Genomic DNA, 20,191 nt, shown 5'->3' with positions numbered 1-20,191 from the left:
ATCATTCTATTGTACATGAAATTAGAGCACTTTCTAATAGAGAATTGGTCTTCCTAATATATTGTAGTATAATTCATAATTCATGTTCCTGCATCACAATACGAAAATTGTGGTAATGCCCATCACTGACATTTTTTTGTACAGAATGGGTAGAGGAGACTTCGTTATATCCTAAATATGCAATGTTACGTCTCATTGTGTGAATACATTTGAAGGGCGAGGTGTCCAGTCCACTTCAGTCACAAATTAGTATTAACATCTATGGGATTTGATTTTATGCCCCATAGCATCGTCATATTTTCATTAAATTACCCAGAAGTAAATAAAAGATACCAATTGCTCGATTTGCTCACTGATGTGTGGTCAGTTTGGGATCAATCCCAATCGGTGGACCTATTGATCAATTCTCGTTCCAGACAGTGCACCATAACTAACATATCAAAGGCTGTGGTATGTGCTATTCTGTCTGTTATAGTGCAAACATAAAAGATCACTTGCTACTAAAACTGTCCGAACTACCCAATGTTCGACACCCCAATATTTGATAATAAATCAATGTGCTCTGGTGGTCATTAAACAATCCTATAATCCATCAGACCTTTTGGGAGCACTCAGTCTCAACAAGATGTAAATGAATGTAAACAATACAATGTACTCGATAAAAAATCAAGTGGTTTAGTAGTGAAATCAATAATGTAACGCACGAATCTCTTCTAAACTGTTCAAATAAAGTCCATAAAAATAGTTACAACCATCATTTGAAAAAAAATGTCATCATTGTAGAATCACATTAATATCTTCCAGAGCAAACTATCCTGTAATTTGTAAAATATTCTTTGTTAATTACACTAAAAAAGGTTTGAATCTACACACTACAATAGTATAGCTTGAAATATAACAATGAACTCCCAAAAAATAAAGTACTTTTTATTCACACATTTCCAAATATTCATCTGTCATTCATATCGGACAAAACAACTTGCAGACTTAACACAATGATGAGATGCATGTATTTACATAGCAACTTGCACAGAAATCTCACTGACATAATGTATAATGGTACAAATTTACAACAAATGTTCAAATTAAAAACTTTTTCTGTAGTCAACCAGTAAATTCTAACATGGCCCTATAACTATTACTAATATTACCAGAAATTTACTTTTTATAAAGAAAAAAAAAAAAAGGAAAAAATATCTTCAACATGGATTTCACCATTCAAAACAAAAGGAGAAAAATTCAGTCAATTGGAATGGTACCGTTGATTTTGTTTTTAAGATTACTACTTTTTTCATCACACAATTGTTCCCACCCCAATACCACAACTGATAAATATAAATAACATTGAAAACAAAACAGTAATTTTTCCCTTAGCCTTAAGTTTTCTCATAATTCATCATGATCTTCGTCATCCCCACCACCTTCTCCACCACTTGGAGGTGGTGTGCCTCCAGCACCTTCATAAAGTTTGCTTATAATTGGCTGAACAATTTCTTCAAGTTCTTTCTTTTGTTCTTTATAAGCCTCAGCTTCAGCATCTTGGTTGCTTTCTAACCATTTTATTTTTTCTTCCACTGCATCTGAAATTTTTTCTTTATCTTCTGAACTAAGTTTAGCTCCCAATTTTTCTTTATCTCCAATTTGATTTTTTAATGAATATGCATAACTTTCAAGTTCGTTTCTAGCTTCAACTTTTTCTTTGAGTTTCTTATCTTCTTCTGCATATTTTTCTGCATCGTTGATCATTCTGTCAATGTCTTCTGGTGTCAGTCTGTTCTGGTCGTTCTGAATGACAATCTGTTCTTTGCTTCCCGTGCCTTTATCTTCGGCAGAAACCTTCAAGATTCCGTTCACATCGATTTCAAATGTGACTTCAATCTGAGGAACACCTCGTGGGGATGGTGGAATTCCAGTCAGGTCGAACTTTCCAAGAACGTGGTTGTCCTTCGTCATGGGTCTTTCTCCTTCAAAAACCTGAATGGTCACGGTCGGCTGGTTGTCCGAGGCTGTCGAGAAGATCTGAGATTTCTTGGTTGGGATTACGGTGTTTCTTGGGATCAGCTTGGTCATCACTCCACCAACAGTCTCGATGCCCATCGTCAGCGGGTTGACATCCAGGAGTACAAGATCGCCAGTGTCTTCTTCACCACTGAGCACGCCAGCCTGGACAGCAGCTCCATAAGCAACAGCCTCGTCGGGGTTGATGCCACGGTTGGGCTCCTGAAATAAAGCAGTAGGTTAGCGACACATTTTTCTTTTTGACAAGAAACTTTGGGTATGCAAAAATGAATATGCTTGAATTTTTATTAAAATATATTGTACTGTATTTACAACTAGCAAACTCAAACAGTTATACACGGGGAAAGGTCAGAATTACCTCTCACACATTTCAACATGATTTATCTATCGGGTAAAACAGAAAACATATCCTGCCTAACATCTCCAAGTAAACCTTTGTATTACTGACAGCAGGCTTTCAAGTCTGTGTATGTTTTGCATTCATACATGTACATTTGTTTATCAACAGTGCAAGACATCTTGTGAAACTTTTTAGCAAACTGTACAACACTTCAGCAGGTTTATCTATACATTTTATAAATACAAAATAATATGTATATATTGAGTATACGTAAAGATTGTACCACTAAAAACTCGCAACCTGCACAATTTAGATAATATAAAAAAAACATCAATGAAAATGCTATTCTATCCAGTTCAGGGATCATTTGTGTTGAGATGTTTTGCATTCCTGATTGATATAGTAAAAGTATTTGTAGTGTTCAAAAAATGAACAGAAAATAGGGATAGGGATATGAACTGTTATACATCGGTTACTTTTACAAATTTCCAGGGTTTCTGCCAGAGGGTAAAATGGGCATGGCGCCATACCCAATTTTTTTTTGCAGATTTTATTTTAACAAAATTAAAAACTCTTTATCATTACTGTATTATTTTCTTAACCCTAAAATTAACGCATTCAGCACACACATTGTAAATATTCATATCCGTAGCGCCATACCCAAAAATTTCTTTCTGGCAGAAACACTGATTTCCCATTTTATTTTATAAAATCAATCTACATCCTCTTCCTTTAACGGTAGAAAAGTTGTAATAGATATTAAAAAATAATAATATAAAAACCCAAACAGGTCCAAAATGGCTTTACAAAGCATATTTTTGATTCCAACTTCCTATCTGCCAATTATTTAATAACAAAACAATGATTTGTACCTTTCCACTGAAGAACTCCTTGACAAGTTGCTGAACTTTGGGAATTCTTGTGGAGCCACCTACAAGAACGATTTCATCAATTTCGGTCTTCTTCAGATCCGAATCTTCCATCACACGGGCTACTGGTTTCATGGTTGATCGGAAAAGATCCTGAAAAAAAACAGGAAACAGAAATCAATCGAGCTTCCTGCATCTTTAGTTGGTGGGGTTTTTTTGAAAATAACTTGAGAACAATGGCGGCACGTTGCAGTCACTTTCAGGGATCGATATCTGATTGTGACAGCTAATTTGATAATAAATTTGATCGTTTTACCAACAATGAAAATCACCAAATATTGGGATATGAATCGTAGTTCGTTTATTTTTTTTATATTCTGGTCAGAAAACCAGTTATTGGGAATAACATACATAAATACTGGACAGTTGGCCACAATGCTGGTAAGTAAATGAGACTTTTTCGATTTTTTTTTGCCTAATTTTAGTCAACATTAAAGGAAACATGTCACGATACCGTATTATAGCTCATTTTAAAAGCAAAATGATATAAAAATAATATACAAATAACTTTATAACAATAAAATATGTGTAGTTAACTTAAAATGAAGAAATTACGCTAATCAGTATCAAAGTACAACTTATGCATATTTATTCGTGAGCGTTCGGAAAAAAACGGAAGTGACGTTAGAGCCGCTGTACTCTTCCATTGTTGTTAACTGTTTATATATGGAGTAAGGGGCTTACGATCTTTTCAGTCCAACAGTGCCGTACTGCGCAGCCTTTGGGTGTAAAAATAAACAGTTTAAACGATCAGGATTGTCTTTTTACGGTTTTCCAAAAGATTGTATCCGAAGAAAGACGCGTATATTTTATCACAAAACAAAAGATTGGACACCAACACCGCATAGTACTTTGGTGTCAGCCTATTTACAGCCCGGAGCCCGAACGTTACCCAGAGACAAAAACAGTACTCTGTTGCGAATGCCGAGGTGTACATTGTACATATTTGGCACAAAGATACACCTCAGCATGATGTATTTATATATGTTAAAACAAAAATGTTTTTTTTTAAAAAGAAGATTTTTCATGTTGGGGCTGTAGGCCTACATAACAAAATCTGTATTCACCGTCCGAAGAAGGAAACGTCAATAAGTAATTAAATATGGCATATACAAACATGGGATTTGGCATGAGGATATATTTAAATATGTTTTTTAAAAAAACGTGTAGAAAACAAAAATAATTTTTAAAAATGTTTTTAATCTTTGCCCGAAGCCCCAAAGTAACACGAAGTTCAATACAAAATAAACCACTACTGTCGGTGTCGAAATAACTATTATGTTTCATCCACGGGCTGACTTGAGAATCGGAGTGTTGTTTTAGTTAATTGGTCCTTTCTTTCCATGGCCTGCACATGTGATTCCTGATTGGCAGGGTATCGACCAGGTAAGTGATTACCACTGTCTAGACACACGTACAAAATACTTGCCAGATTTTTAAAGATCACGGGGTATTGTGGCATAACCTGTCGCGACTATCGTACAATGTTAATGGACATTATCAGCCGCCCTGCTTCATTACTGTAAATAATGCTGTAAAACCCTTGATTAAGTAGTTTCCCATCTAAAATTACAAAACTGACCAATTACGTAGTACCAAAGAAAAGAAAATTATCACTTGGGTATCGTGAGTGGTCGTTTTTACTCTAACGCACCCTACCAATAGGCCTAATAATATGCTGAGGGGGGGGGGGGGGGGGGGGGGGGGTTTAAGAGAAAAATACTATAACCCCATTTCGTTCTATTGATGCAAATTGAAATATATTTAGTTAAAAAGTTGGTTATACTCTCAAGTCATTTATGTTGTTTTACAAGTCAGGTTAATGAAAGTGAAGCGCCTTGTAAATTAGAGCGTTTGTTTACACTGTGCATACAGATTTCATTATGAACACGAAAAATGCGATATTTTCAAAAAAAAAAAAAAAAAAAATGTTTGTCCTTCATTTATATTTTTTTACATATTTAAATACATCATACCGAGGTGTATCTTTATGCTAAATATGAACAGTATACACCTCGGCATCAGCATCCAGGTTTTGGTTTTGTCTCCGGGTTACTTTCGGGCTCCGGGCTGTAAATTGGTTGATCGGTCTGGTCTGGCTCCATCGGTTTCTCCACCCTCTGACTCGCTATCCGTTTTTTCTTCAGTATCACTATAGTAAGTAAATGTGTGTCTTTTTTCATTTACTAACAGCTCAAATTGACTAACAGCTCAAACGTTTTGCGAACAAACACTCATTGTTTTGGTAAGCTGTGCAAGTCTCAGATTCTTTACGAGTGGTACGGACTAATGCTTTTAAGTGTAAGGCTTCAGATCAAGCGACGTGTCTCTGACGTCATGGACCTCGTGATTGCCCTGCTCATTAAAGATCGGCAATTTCCGCTAAGAGCTCGTATCTGGGGTTTTTTTTTATGGAGATATTTTAAGTAATTAATTTAATTTTTTAAATTTTTTTAGGTGATTCAATTTATAATTAAATGTACATGGTTGGTGCCAAATATAGGTCACGTGACATGTTTCCTTTAAAGCCGCACACCCTAGTTCCATCCAACGAAAATAAATTATAATTTGGTTAATCTACAAACCTGCAACACACTTAGATCACGTTTTTATCAAATGGAGTAAAAAAGCAGGTTTTATATATATAAATACCATGGGAATCCCCATGTCCCAATTGCTTGAAATAATTTTGAAAGTTAGTATTCTGATGTCACCGGTAGATGTCGCTCGAAGCACAACAATGCCTACGTCACGACAAATTTCACAGAGTGCGCACAGTGCGTTCGTTTCACCTCTCCTGGACATGTTCCAACTGTTCTGTCCTGGTTGTATCCCCTTTTCTCCAGATATCGTAAGACTTAGCAAAATTATTGGTTTTAAGGGTTTGTAACGTTTTGTATTGAGACACTTACTTGTCTGAACTTTATTGTTACTGAAAATGTTCACGAACTGTGAAGAAAAATCTCACAAATGAACAACAACAAATCGGATGTTGATTTCGCGAACCGTGCACGAGAAAACAAACCGAACCAAAATGATAACGGTCACGTGATATACCAACGTCTGTGACATTGAAATGGAAATATCCCCTCTAAAAATAGATTGGACCTCGCTTGCTTAACGTTTTTTTCTCTCGACAGCACGTCTTGTGAAAAAATGCAAAAAATGCATTTCGTGGTTTTACAAACATCAGGATTACCAAAAAGCACTTCAGGTGAATGGAAATGTGTATTCTAAATAATAAAATGTAAGTAAAGTACAATTTTATTTGTGAAAAATGGGGTTTAATAGCGAAAAACAACGCTGTTATGGTTAACAAATAGCCGTAACTAGGGTGTGTCCCTTTAACATAAAAATTATTTTAAAAAACACGAAAAAAATACTTACCGATTCATATATGAACTCTATTTTATGTATTTATAAATTATTAGAGTGAATATATGTGAGTAAAAATTATAAACATGTACCCACTCAACATGGTTTTTGTCAAAAATTAATCCAGTAGTCTAAAGATTAAATAGCTTTAAAGTGCTGTTCCAGATGTATGATGTATTTAGCTATATCAATCAAGATATTATTTAATATGATTAGAAAATTATATAAAAAAAAAAAATTAAAATTATATCCCGGTATTTACCATTTAAAAATATTCCCCTAAAAAACAGAACCAGCTGAATTCGTTTCGGGAATTTCCGTAAGATTTGATCCGTGACGTCACGAAGGGAACTCCTTTCGATAGTCGGCGCCATTGTTCATTGCTTCTTTTGTGTTTATTATGGTTAAACGGCGTGTTGTTGGCAGCTGTAGCAATACAAAAGCCGATAAATTTAGTCTTCACGCATTTGCTAGTAATGTTGCTGTGAGAAGGCTGTGTGTGAATTTGATTAAAACGTGGAAATACTGGACAGGAAGAAAATGCCGGAGACCGTTGCGACAGCAGACACTTTAGTTTCGATTCGTCCAAACTGGCTTTTCGGCTTAAGCGAGATATGGGAATACCATGTGTTAGGGCTTTTAAAAAAAGATGCCGTACCAACAATGTTTCTGCGACACAAAACAAATGACAACAAGCCGACGCCATCCACACCGATACGACCTTGGGGTGCATATCGTCAATGTCCCAAATTGCGTTATGCTTTCAACTCCGGTCAGTTTGTTTTCTCATGAACGGTTCGTGCAATCATTGAGATCCGATTTGTTGTCGTTTGCATCTCGTTCATTTGTGAGATTTTTCTTTACAGTTCGAGAACATTAAAACAATAAAGTACAGACAAGTAAGTATCTATAGCCTAGTCCGTCCCATCCTACAAAAATGTAGGGGTTTTTTTTGTAAAAAAGAAGAAAAAAAGAAAAAAAGAAAAAAAAGAAGCATCTTAGAAAACAATCGGCTCACAAATAAATGACTTGTAAATTCCATAGTATGAAAAAAAGGCGTTCCCTGTAAAACAGACTATAAATAAATACATTAAATTAATTTTACTATACCTTCCCACAGAGAAAACCTTTTTTCATACTATGGAATGTGCTATAAGTTATTTATTTCTGAGCAGACTGTTTTCACAACTGCACACAAAAAAATAGTATTGTTTTGTTATTTCCAAAACACTTTTACTTTTTTTTTTATGTCAAACTAAACTGAAATTATTCACACAAAAACACATCTTCATAGATGGATGGGACGGACTAAAAGTCGTTTTTGTTTATTTTTTAAAATTAAAATAAGTTATTTATTTCTGAGCAGACTTTTCACAACTGCACACAAAAAATAGTATTGTTTTGTTATTTCCAAAACACTTTTACTTCTTTTTTTTTTTTTTTTACGTCAAACTAAACTGAAATTATTCACAAAAACCCCCATTTTCATAGAGGGATGGGACGGACTAAAAGTCGTTTTTGTTTATTTCTTAAAATTACCGATATCGGGTCCACTTGACTCGTAGAATTCTAGTTATTTATCGTCTTTTCTACTACATCACAAGTATTAGAACATACAGTGTAGCAAAATAATTCGCACAAAAAACTAAAGAACAAAACAAGAATAAAAGTTGTAAATTAGTGGTAAGCTGTCTCCACGACCATTTTCATCGTCATCTGTCAGGCCGGTGGTTCGTCGGAAGATGTTCCAGGTTCAAACTGATAAGGCATTATTTGTTGTGTTGCACAACTATTAGTCCAGTCGTCATTACTACACTATTCATCATCGAAAGAAGAATCGCATGATCAATGAGCTTGGCAGTCGCTGTCGGTCCCACTTTCGCTTGCACTGGAAGTCATCTCGTGGTAGGTTTCAGTGAAGCGCGTTCCCTTCGTGACGTCACAGCTATTTTACAGGCAAATATTTTTACCGAGAATTTTACTCTGTCGTTTCCGGCAGTGTTCTACGGGAGTAATGTTTTAATACTTTTATGGGGCATTTTCGTAATTATTAATTTACATATCGATGTAAAATATTATTGCAATGAATTAACATGGTTCATACAGACCTGGTGAACAGAAATTCCAGTACTTTTCAAGTACTTTTCAAGTATATTTTTCAGTTTTTCAAGTAGTCTTTGGCACAATGTTACAAGCAGTTTAACACACACACACATCACTAGTTAACTACAGCTGACCGTTTTTCAGCACACGACTGGTTACCTGTCTCGCTCATAAACCGATTCAACTATTAGTAATGCACTGTTTCCAGTAGACAGCAGCCCAGTCTATTTTAATCTTCACACTGTGGTGCATATAGCAAGCGCAACAAGGACTTGTATGCCAGTCTATCTATATCGGCAGCAACTCATATCACTTCCGGGTTTTGATTACGACAAATACCCGAGAAATACTTATTATTTTTTCCAGATTTTAATCAGTAAGAGAGTAGTTTTTAATGAAATTCCAGTACTTTTCCAGGACCTTTTCTGAATTTGCAAAATTCCAGTACTTTTCAAGTACTACATCAAAATTCAAGGACTTTTCCAGGCCCGTGCGAACCCTGATTAAGAAAGCATTTATTTATAGAATTTGAAATTTTAGTATATGGTCTGGCACAGCACTTTAACAGTCGACATACTTTTTCATTATTCTGGAAAAAATGCTTTGCCAGTTAGAGTTGAAAAAGTGGTTAAAGGATGTATTTTCACTCAACAAGTATGGTGCAACGTTGCAGTCATTTTAACAAATTTATGGCTGATTATCATAAACTTAAGACCTCTACACGTGATGTTAAAAAATTAATCCACCCGTCTAAAGGTTAAATCTGAGCACTTACCATGTTGAGTTCTTCAAATTTGGCTCTGGTTAGTGTTTCTGAGAAGTCTTCTCCATCGTACAATGATTCAATCTCAACTCGGGCTTGATGTTGTGACGAAAGTGCTCTCTTTGCCTTCTCAACCTCACGTCGCAGTTTCTGAACAGCTCTGTTATCCTTGCGGATATCCTTTCCTTTCTTCTTCTTGTACAGTTTAATGAAGTGATCCATTACACGCTGATCAAAATCTTCACCACCTGCAATGAGACGTAATAAAACATGTAATACATTTCTAAGTAAACAAAATTTGTTCAAGAACTTGTATAAGCACATTTCCACCATTTTTCAAGTACATTAATTTAGGCCTAATACGGTCTATCATTTTATTTGGACATCACTTGTACGTATCTATTTTTGTGCTATCAATTTTTCATTTGTGTATTCACCGAAACTATCTGAGAAATACAATTTGGTGGCAGTCCTTTGAAATCCATTAATTCAAACTACACTACAATGGGCTCTATATAATTTAAACAGCTGTGAATCTATCAATATAAATAATAAAATTGCAGTATACAATAAAAAGCTGTAACAGATAATTTTGCAACCATACTAAGGACGTTTACACCTTTAAACAAGGGAAATGGCTGAATTATTTATCTCACATGATTTATCTACCAGGTAAAAAAAAATAAGAAAGATCCTGCCAAACACAGACACACACCTCTTAAATAAGACCTTTTGGTGCATTACATTGTTCTAAATTTGTAGGAAGATAGAATCATTTCACTGAATGCATCAAACTAACTCATATCTCTGGATTCCATGGAAATAATAGTTTCTGACAGTTTTAGCAAAATCATAGAATCAGAACTAAAAATTTTGATGAGTGCTAATGATCACAGGACATGGAACTGAAACCTGGAAACCTGAGATCTGTAACTGCTGAAACTAACTCCATGAAACAACCAGTCAATACATGCCATCGAAAAAATCTTCAGTTTCAGACAGTGAAACATGGCATCTTTCTAATCAATGATAAAAGTAATTCTACACAGAACCTCAATGTGTTAACATACCAAGATGAGTATCTCCATTTGTTGCCACAACTTCAAAGACCCCATTGTCAATGGTAAGAAGAGAAACGTCGAAAGTTCCACCACCCAAATCAAACACTAGAATGTTTTTCTCTCCTTCTTTCTTGTCCAACCCATAGGCTATGGCAGCTGCGGTTCTGAAAAAAAATTTCCACAATTAAAAAAATATGCAAAAACAAAGGTGCTGCCCAAGGGGTGGGGATTAAACTGCTTATCTGTCCATATCAACACCTCAGTCAGTGTGGTTAAAAAAGAAAGAAAAAAAACCCATACAAATATTGTTTAAAACATACATTGTGTATATAAACTGTAATAAAGGACATTTTGTGTATCATGATGGTAGTGTTTGTATATATAACGAAAATGTTATAAGTACCTAGCAAAATATCTAATTGGTCAAAGTGCCAGATAGTCCTTTGTGAATGTGTAGCCCATTAATATATAGATTAGACACTTCTTCAATCAGACGTAGTAATTTAAAAAAGAAAAGCAGTAAAATTTCTAAATTGTCTAAACGATGATATTCTTGAATTTACTGTCGCATACTTAAAATATTTCCAATCCTTTCCTGTGTATATATGTTTTTATTGGTGTTTCAGTAAACTGGCAAGTGTATACATGTCTCAAACTTACGGCTCATTGATAATTCTCAAAACATTAAGTCCAGCAATCACTCCAGCATCCTTTGTTGCCTGTCTCTGGGCATCGTTGAAGTAAGCCGGCACTGTAACCACGGCGTTCACAATCTTCTTTCCGAGGTACGCTTCTGCGATCTCCTTCATTTTGCCCAACACCATAGCCGAGATCTCTTCAGGGGCAAACGTCTTCTTTCCATCACCAGTCATTGCTTCAACATGTGGCTTGTTATTTTTGTTCGTAACCTTGAAGGGGAAAAATTTCAAGTCGCTCTGGACAGAGCTTTCCTCCCACTTTCTGCCAATAAGTCGTTTGATGTCAAAAAATGTGTTTTCTGGATTTGTTGTCAACTGATTCTTGGCTGCATCACCAATGAGACGTTCACCATCAGGGGTGAATGCCACATATGATGGAGTGATTCGGTTTCCCTGGTCATTGGCAATAATTTCAACTCTGCCATTCTTGAAAACACCAACACTAGAAAAAAAACAAGGTTATTGATAAAAAAAAAAACACCCAAATCCACATGCATTGTGACATCCATCGACAGACACAACTTAGAACTATAAACCAAATTTCATTTTTTTTTTTAAGGATTTTGAGAAATGGAGCTAAATACAAAGTTGATGTTTTCAGCACCAGAAATAAAACCTTAGACCTTGATAAATAAAGGAGGGGAGTCATTAACTGCTCCCCTAACAGTATGGAAAGCCATTTAACCTTCTGAGTACTGCAGGCGAGACGTCACGCCAGTCGACATACTGTACACTGTATACAGTGCATTCCCCAATTCATATTTCCCGCCATTTTGCCCACGTCACTCACCGGAAACGATTTAGTAACAGGAAACAAAAGACAACTTAGCTTCCTGTGTGTTTGAAATAAGATTTTTCAGTGTAAAATGGCTTGAAATTTTGAATTAAAAAAGTGGTTTCCGGCAAGTATTTTCGCTTGACAACAATGGCGGCCTGTCGCGGTCATTTTCAGGGATCGATAGCCGATTGTGACAGCTATTTTGATAATAAATTTGATTGTTTTACCAACAATGAAAATCACAATATATTGGGATATGAATCGGAGGTCGTTTTTTTTTTTTTATTCTGGTCAGGAAGCCACTGTTAATGGGAATAATGGACATAAATACTGGACAGCTGACCACAAATGCCCGTAAGTAAACGCGCGACTTTTTCGAAATAACATAAAATATTTGAAAAATACACGAAAATAATACTTACCGATTCAAATATGAACTTTATTTTATGTATTTATAAAACATTTAAGTGAATATATGTGAGTAAAAATTATAAACATGTACCCACTCAACATGATTTTTGTCAAAAATTAATCCAGTAGTCTAAAGGTTAAGATATTACCATATTGATATCTTATGTATTAACTATTACTCTCCTTCAACTGACCTTAGGTGATAGCTTTCCTTTAACGGCATAATGTGACAAGTACACCCTTTAGGTGCTATAGCAATTTAGTTATTTATGTTTTCCCCACCGTCTGCACCCCAACCTTCATGCCAATATATATAACCACTAATTAAACATTTACCATGAATAAGTGGTACCCAAGTCGATCCCAATGACAGTTCCAATGCTATCTTTTTTGTCCTTTTTCTCACTACTTTCATCATTATCTTCTTCATCTTTCTTGGCTTCCACCACCCATAAGGTGCTTACTACCAAAGCCAGCAACCACAAAACAGTTAACTTCTTCATCTGAAATTATAATATGAATTTCAATACAGGTATCATAGGCAAAAAAGCTGTAATAGTAATACCGACTTTCAAACATGCATAAAAATAATGCTTGGGGCCATCCATAAAGTATTGGATTTCAAACATTTGGTAACTTTTACAACCTAGGCCCAAAACTAACTAAAGCTGGGTCTGGATCTGGCGAGAATGGTATCAATCGAAAATGAAATGTACTGAATTGAATGTGACGAAACAATCTGCTGTTGCAAACTACAGATCCGGCACCAGACAACATAGAACATGAGTTATATTTTCACACTGCCTGACTGGGTGAAAGCCTCAATTTATTATATTTTTGGTAATAAATAGGAAAGAGGGCTCAATCTTAGACTGACCGTGCATCAAGCAACCACTTTACTCAAAAATTAATGTAAACTAAAAGAAATAACAGACAATACTTATAATTAAATTTGAATCATACTTGCTAATAACATTAAAAGTTCATATTTTACTTTGAATTATTTTTGGTCAATAAACAGCAACACTCAACAAGACAACTTGCCCAAAATTTTTACATTCACTGAGAAAAGAACAAACTCCCATTGCTACATTTTGACCAATGGGATGACGTTTATATAGTACTGAATGTAACAGAAATTTAATTATATAGTAGTGTTTGATTATAATCGAAAATTCATCAGTTTACCTCTACCGATGTGATGACACAATTATTACTGTATCGATTATACGAGAATATGTTAACTAATTAATCCTCAATTTAGTTTTGGTGAAAGGAGATTACAATCGATGATCAGTGATGCAGTTTTAACAATACCAACACAATATTATGTATAGTAACAATAGGAAAATTTATAAACTAGGCTATATTTTACCAGGTCCATATTTTGTTGTATACTCCTTGCTCACGATATCATTTACATTTTTGTGGTTTAGCACGCGCAATGCCCCCTGGTGGCATATTTATTATTAGAAATGTGATGATAGACAACACATTGTTTTGCACGTTAACAGATTTGAAGAAATGTAAACATTTTGGTTAAGTATTCATTGTTTTACTGGTCATAAAATAACAGTGTGTGATTTTACTAACATCACCATACTTATAAATTGCCCAGTACCTACAATACATGCATACACTTCTGCTCTGACAGCTATCAGACTGTCGTCTGGTGGTTGACAATCAAAACGAGGCTATACACGGTCACAGTGTTACTATATTTAGAACGCGAGACCTTTATAAAAGTATGGAAACATTTAAGGGTCATGCCTATATTTATTGGCAATTTAAACAAAACATAACTTTTAATATGTTTAATATGTTTAATATGTTCTATTCTATTGGTTTCACTCGATAAATATTGAAATGGGCAAAATGTGATTTCTGTCCTCACTGGACACACTTAATATATTGCTCTAAAGTCAGAGTGCTGAGGTTTGGTAGTATTTTTTAATGCCTACACTGTCTTGCAGAATAATAACAATTATTGTTACCGACTTTTCCATTGGAAAATGTAAATATGTTACTACAATTGAAAAATGAAACGTTTTAAGTTGACGTTTGTTCATTCTTGTGTTGAAGTTTGTTTACTAGACATTACTACAAATGTGTGTACAAAAAGAGCCATTTTTGACCCGTGCGGTCCACCGTATTATAACGTTTGCGATTTACCGCGATCTCATGGTAACCTTCCTTGAACGTATGCCAGTGCTATGGTGTACTTCTATCAACTGTTTTAATGTCAGAACTGCATTTATTTGTCAACACAATGGCATGGACATGATGCAGATATAGCAGAAATTGCAACCAAAGTATATTTACCTTCATATGTGTTAGTTCATTTCTGTATTTCTTCCAAATAGTTAGGTACCGTGATATCGTGGTACCCCAGTATATTATGTGTTACCAGGGCTCAAACTTAAGAATTTGTCTCCCATGGCAATTTTTAAAAGACGTGCCATGGGTGAAAAAGCTAGCCCACCAATGGCAATTTTGAGCCTGCATATGGCAATTTTTTTTTTTTTAAAGTGACATTTGCAGAAAATAAATATGACAAAGATTATTTTGCTGTATGTTGACATATTTCAAATGTGAAAATGTAAAATATTGGCAGATTATGTACACCAGGTGTGTATATTTTGCCATTGTTGAGGAGTTTTATTGGTACAAAAGTGCCATCGGTAGTGCTCTCTAGGCTACCTACAGCAACTGTTGGTGCCATCTTTAAGTTGGAGCCCTGTGTTACCATACAAGGGTTATTTTGATGCCTGCCTTGAGGGCTTTCAAGATTTGACAGATGGCTGGTTTGGACATGTATCTATTTCACACAGGTAAATTATGAAATTAACAAATTTATAGAAGCACATTACAGCATCAAAGAAAACCTTTTAATTAAATTACACCTCTTTACAGTGTATTTGATTCAGCATTGTACTTTCGACACATTAGAATAAAAAAACTGTAAAGGATGACGTAAAGTGATCATAAATGACACTTGCAAAAAAACAACCCTAAAACCACTAAACGACCTTTTTTTAATATATATATATATAAAGACAACTTAAATGAACTTATATTTGTGCCCTAAATTAACAGTGTAACTCGTATAATTTTTAACAAACATCTTAATATTAACTTCGTCAAGATGACACAAACGGGACAAAAGTATACACGTGTAACATTAGTCGGCCGGTTAATGCAGGTTACAGAGGTTGTTTTGATAAAGACTGTTACAAAATGAGAAAAATGCAAGATTTTATTCATTTTAATTACTATAATAACAAAGTATAACACTAAAAATACATACCGTTTTGACAGCCTTTTCAGACAATTACTTCTGATCTAAATATCATGAAAAATAGAGATCCTGACAGGAAAACTACAACACGCTGCTTATCTATTATTGGGAAAATGGTCGTGTCGAAATTTGATTGGCTAGACTACGCAGTATGCGTAGTTTTGTTGGACCACGCATGCTAACTTGGACAGGTCTGATTGGTTGACGTGTAAACTCACATTGTTTTCAACATGACACGTTTCTAGAATTTACAAGAATTCTTTGCAATGTTAGATCTATAGATGTTATTGTTGACGAACAATTGATAGCTGTGGTCAGTATATTTATTTTTAGTGGGTCAGTGAGAATGGAAAATAACAAAATGACATTTGACTGGGGGATTATGGGGGGTCTAGGCGTGGGGAACCCAGGGACTTTTAGATTCTTTAACATTTGGGTTTTTTTTTTTTTTAATGAAGGGGATGTCCCGATAAATGTACTGACGCAAAGCTGTTTTGTCATTGTAAATCCCACCCCCCACCCGTCCCTGTTGCCAGTGTTGGGCGGAGATGGTTGTAACCGGTTTTACAGGAGTCACGTGATTTGTTGAAGTTCCGGTTTATTTCTGGAAGTGTCCAGACGGGAACAGCGTGAGTTTTGGAAGAGGCAAGCAGCATCTGTTGTAATCTGAATTAGGTGATTTAACTTCGTGACATTTAATCATGTATTGGTTGTAAGGAAATATAGTTCTATTATTTTTTGGACTAATTTTTGTTACTTGTATCATAGGATCGGGTGGGTTTTGGTTTTTCAGTCGTCTCGTGTTTCTTAATTTAATAATCTCGTGCTGATTTGTCTATAAATTAAAATTGTTGAAAGGGAGCATCGTCCATCTGTCTTATTTAACCATTTGTTACTTTGGGAATAGCTGTGGGAAGAACTTTCCTTTGGCACTGTCACTAACTGCATCCATTTGGCATTGTTAAATCCTTCTAGATTGAAACCAATGTGCTACAATTTTTTTTGGTGAACAAAGTATAAAGATCAGCAGTGTCACTCGTGAAATAGTCGCTATGTACAAGTGTACAACATTGGTAAAATCCACTTTTGTCTTCGATTTTGCAGTTAAAAAATCATTACAATACCGTATTTTCCCGTGTATTATGCACACTTTTTTTCAAGAAAATATAGGTTAAAAATGGGGGTGCGCACTATACATAGCAATAGAAAAAATATATTTTTAAAATGTCCAGCAATCGCTCATGAAAAATCGTCGTTCAGTAGTTTACAGGTTATTGACGGTGTTCATTACAACGAAGCGCCAAAACCCTCTTAAAAATCGGTTTTCACTTGTGATGGTTGTAATAAATGCAAAATAAATCCACAAAAGTATCCATACCTTGCCAAAAAGTGCACAAAAATTAAAAAACTGGACCGTAAATATTTTTAATTTCCATGATATTTAATTCGGCCATTTCCGGCAAACCGGAAATATACCACACTTATATAAATTTTGAAATCTCGCGCATTCATGTTGGCCACGAGAACGAATTGTAATATGCTATATTTTTGTTTTTATATATTTATTAGTCATTTACAGTGTATGGGGTATATAACTGTTTTGATTTATGCACGGGGGAGTCTGTGACATGTAAGTACGCAAGTACTAGCCTTTGTTTAATGCGACATGTGTAGACCTGTCTATGTACTCAAATACCTAACTTAAGTTTTGTTTCTTGAATATACCGCTTCTTTCGCTTTTCGTTAATTTTGGTGACAGGGAAAGCGGTACATCTTGCATTCACTATCGATTTTGTAGTTTAATAAAATGGTGCGCATTATATTGTGGTTCATGGGTTATTTCTTGGAATAAATGTTCAAAGTGGGGGGGGGGGGGTGCATTATACACAAGTGCGCATAATACGTGGGAAAATACGGTAATACATTGTCAATAATATGGTTATTTTAACATTCGGTTGGAATATGAACCGAAATTTTAGGTGAATAAAAAATATTGTAGCAATCCTTTTGAGAATTTTGTCATGGATTTCTTTGTAACCTTGGCAGAAAACTCGGAGAAGGTATATAATTTTTGCAAGTGATCCCATTGCTGGATTTGTTTCTGTACATTTCCTGAAAATTACATTTGCAACATGTATATATGTATATAATTTTTTTTTTCAGTTTACTTTTTCACAAAATTATTACCTTATTTTCCTGTGTATTATGCGCACTTTCCCCCCAGAAAATACAGGTTAAAAATGGGTGTGCGCACTATACATAGCAATAGAACAAATATCTTTTAAAAATGTCCAGCGATCACTCATGAAAAATCGCCGATCGGTAGTTTACAGGTTATTGACAGTGTTCATCACAACGAAATGCAAAATAAATCTACAAAAGTATCCATACCTCGCCAAAAAGTGCACCAAAATTATAAAACTGGACCGTAAATATTTTTAATTTTAAGACTGGGGCAAAATACATGGGGAAAATACGTTACTCTCTAGCATTACTGTATGATTTATGTAACCCATTTTCATTCTCGGGGAGGCCCCTGTTGACTGGTTGCATTCAATTCCATAGCGACATATCCAAAAATATATGGTAGGACTTTCCATTGGCACTGTCACATATATAAAGAACCTTTTAAATACTTATTGAGAGTTGGAGGGGGGGGTAGTGACAATGCCAACATTGTCTAGCGAAAATACTTGACAAAAACCACTTCAAAATTCCTAAGTATTTTCCTATTTAAAAACTAAAGCTGCCAAACTCTAAGGAAAGATTTCCGCAAGCACCCCCAGATTGGGGGTATCGAATTAGCAATATCAAGTGGTTGTGGGGGGGGGGGGGGGGGGGGGGAGATTATACCAACTCGAATTTATATCCTATGTGTTATTTCCGGTGAGTGCTGTGGGAACTCTGCAAAAGGTGGGAAATAGAATTTGGGAATACAGTGTACAGTATGTCGACTGGCACGATGTTGGACGAGTTCTCTCCTGAAGCGGTCTGAAAATTAAAGCCATTACCATTGAGACTTGGATATGATGACAAGTAGCATCCAAGAACACATGACTGATAATTATGTTGTATTCGTACTGTCTGATCTGGGTCGTATAATTGTTGAGTGCATGTATAATTTATAGATTCACACATAGCTTTTATTAAGTGTCTCTCCCTCTCCTTTTTTTCTTCTTTTTCTTGTCAGATTTATCAATATGCTAGTGCAAAGCCATTCTTTGGTAAGAATTTAACCGGATGAGTTTGACTTTTAAAATCTTCACTGAAATTTGTTTAGAGTGACGTTTTATCACAAATTTCTTCTAAACACATTTTATTGCTCTTTTTTTTTTTTTTACATGCTAAAAAAAAAAGGTGGTGGTGGGGGGTATATTTAAAATTTGATCACGGCATAGGTATTCAGGGTTTGCATACATCATGGGAAACTTGAATTTGAGATTTAAATACCCAGGGTGGAAAATCACCCTGAAAAATACGCTATGAGATATTTTAATAAAATGTATAATTGTTAAATGGTGACTCCTATCATCTAGAATCACAAGTCCTGAACTGGTTATGGTTATAATTGGTCATTTATCTCCCTACTATTAAGCATTACATTGCAAGTGTAATGCATGCAATTATTTGGGTTTACTGAAAAAACTAAAGATACGAGTGCAGTTAATATCTATTGAAAACATAACAGCAACCCCTGCAATTAAGAAAATGTCCACAGCAATAAATAAAAAAACTTGCTATTGGAAAAAAAACCCACCCTGAATATAGATTCAGGGCTAGCTCTGGCACTCGCCAAATTTGCCAATTGCGAATTTTATAAAACATTTGGCGAATAAATTTCATGTAATACATGGTACTTTATTTGAAAATAACTGAGGTTTTACCATTTTAAAGTTTAAAATGTTGATTTGGCGAAATTTTCTGATCACCCAGAGCTAGCCCCGAGATCAATGCCGTGGGCAGTTGCAGGGGTTGAAGAGTTCGATCCAGACGTCATTATGTGGCGTCTTTGCCAGACCCAGCATTGCTGTGTTTTAATATATCTTTATGTACATAATGTCCCAAGTTCATCGCTAAAATTTAAACGATAATCATATGGTCGTGGAAATTCGTTAAAAATAACTTGAAAAGGGTGTGCGAACCCTATGTATTGTATTTTCATTGTCTGAATCCTTTGAAATTGGATTATGGTCGTTGAGTAACTGGATCCAATATTTTGTTACACCTTAGTGATGTTTCAAAACATGAACCCTAGTTCATGAGAATTGAATTTTAAAAAACATTTTGTGACTTACCAAAAGCAAGACCGTATTGGCAGCCTATATCTAGTGTTTTGTGCTGATATGTTGCTAATCATTCATTCCTTGATTTGGTAAGGAATCGAATCTGCTGTAATGTTGGGCCTGCTTTTCTTTA

General features: G+C 35.1%; 1 protein-coding gene and 1 non-coding gene across 2 annotated transcripts; one reads left to right on the top strand and one right to left on the bottom strand.

Moving 5' to 3' along the window:
- Positions 1-913: 913 nt before the first annotated feature.
- LOC121382653 (endoplasmic reticulum chaperone BiP-like) lies at positions 914-15,920 on the bottom strand. Its single transcript, XM_041512184.1, has 7 exons — positions 15,785-15,920; positions 12,814-12,980; positions 11,251-11,730; positions 10,600-10,754; positions 9,542-9,777; positions 3,232-3,381; positions 914-2,220 (listed from the first exon to the last, which is right to left on the bottom strand). The coding sequence occupies exons 2-7, from the start codon at positions 12,978-12,980 to the stop codon at positions 1,387-1,389; spliced, it is 2,022 nt and encodes a 673-aa protein (XP_041368118.1). The 5' UTR covers positions 15,785-15,920; the 3' UTR covers positions 914-1,386.
- Positions 15,921-18,795: 2,875 nt separating this feature from the next.
- Positions 18,796-18,868, top strand: LOC121384862. The gene has a single exon (XR_005959479.1). It is a non-coding gene; the product is annotated as a small nucleolar RNA SNORD41 (small nucleolar RNA).
- The last annotated feature ends 1,323 nt before the right edge of the window (positions 18,869-20,191 follow it).

Source organism: Gigantopelta aegis, chromosome 10 (assembly GCF_016097555.1).
Source record: "Gigantopelta aegis isolate Gae_Host chromosome 10, Gae_host_genome, whole genome shotgun sequence".
Taxonomy (NCBI): Eukaryota; Metazoa; Mollusca; class Gastropoda; order Neomphalida; family Peltospiridae; genus Gigantopelta; species Gigantopelta aegis.
Note: the sequence above shows the minus strand (reverse complement) of the source record. Positions and strands in the feature narration are given on the sequence as shown.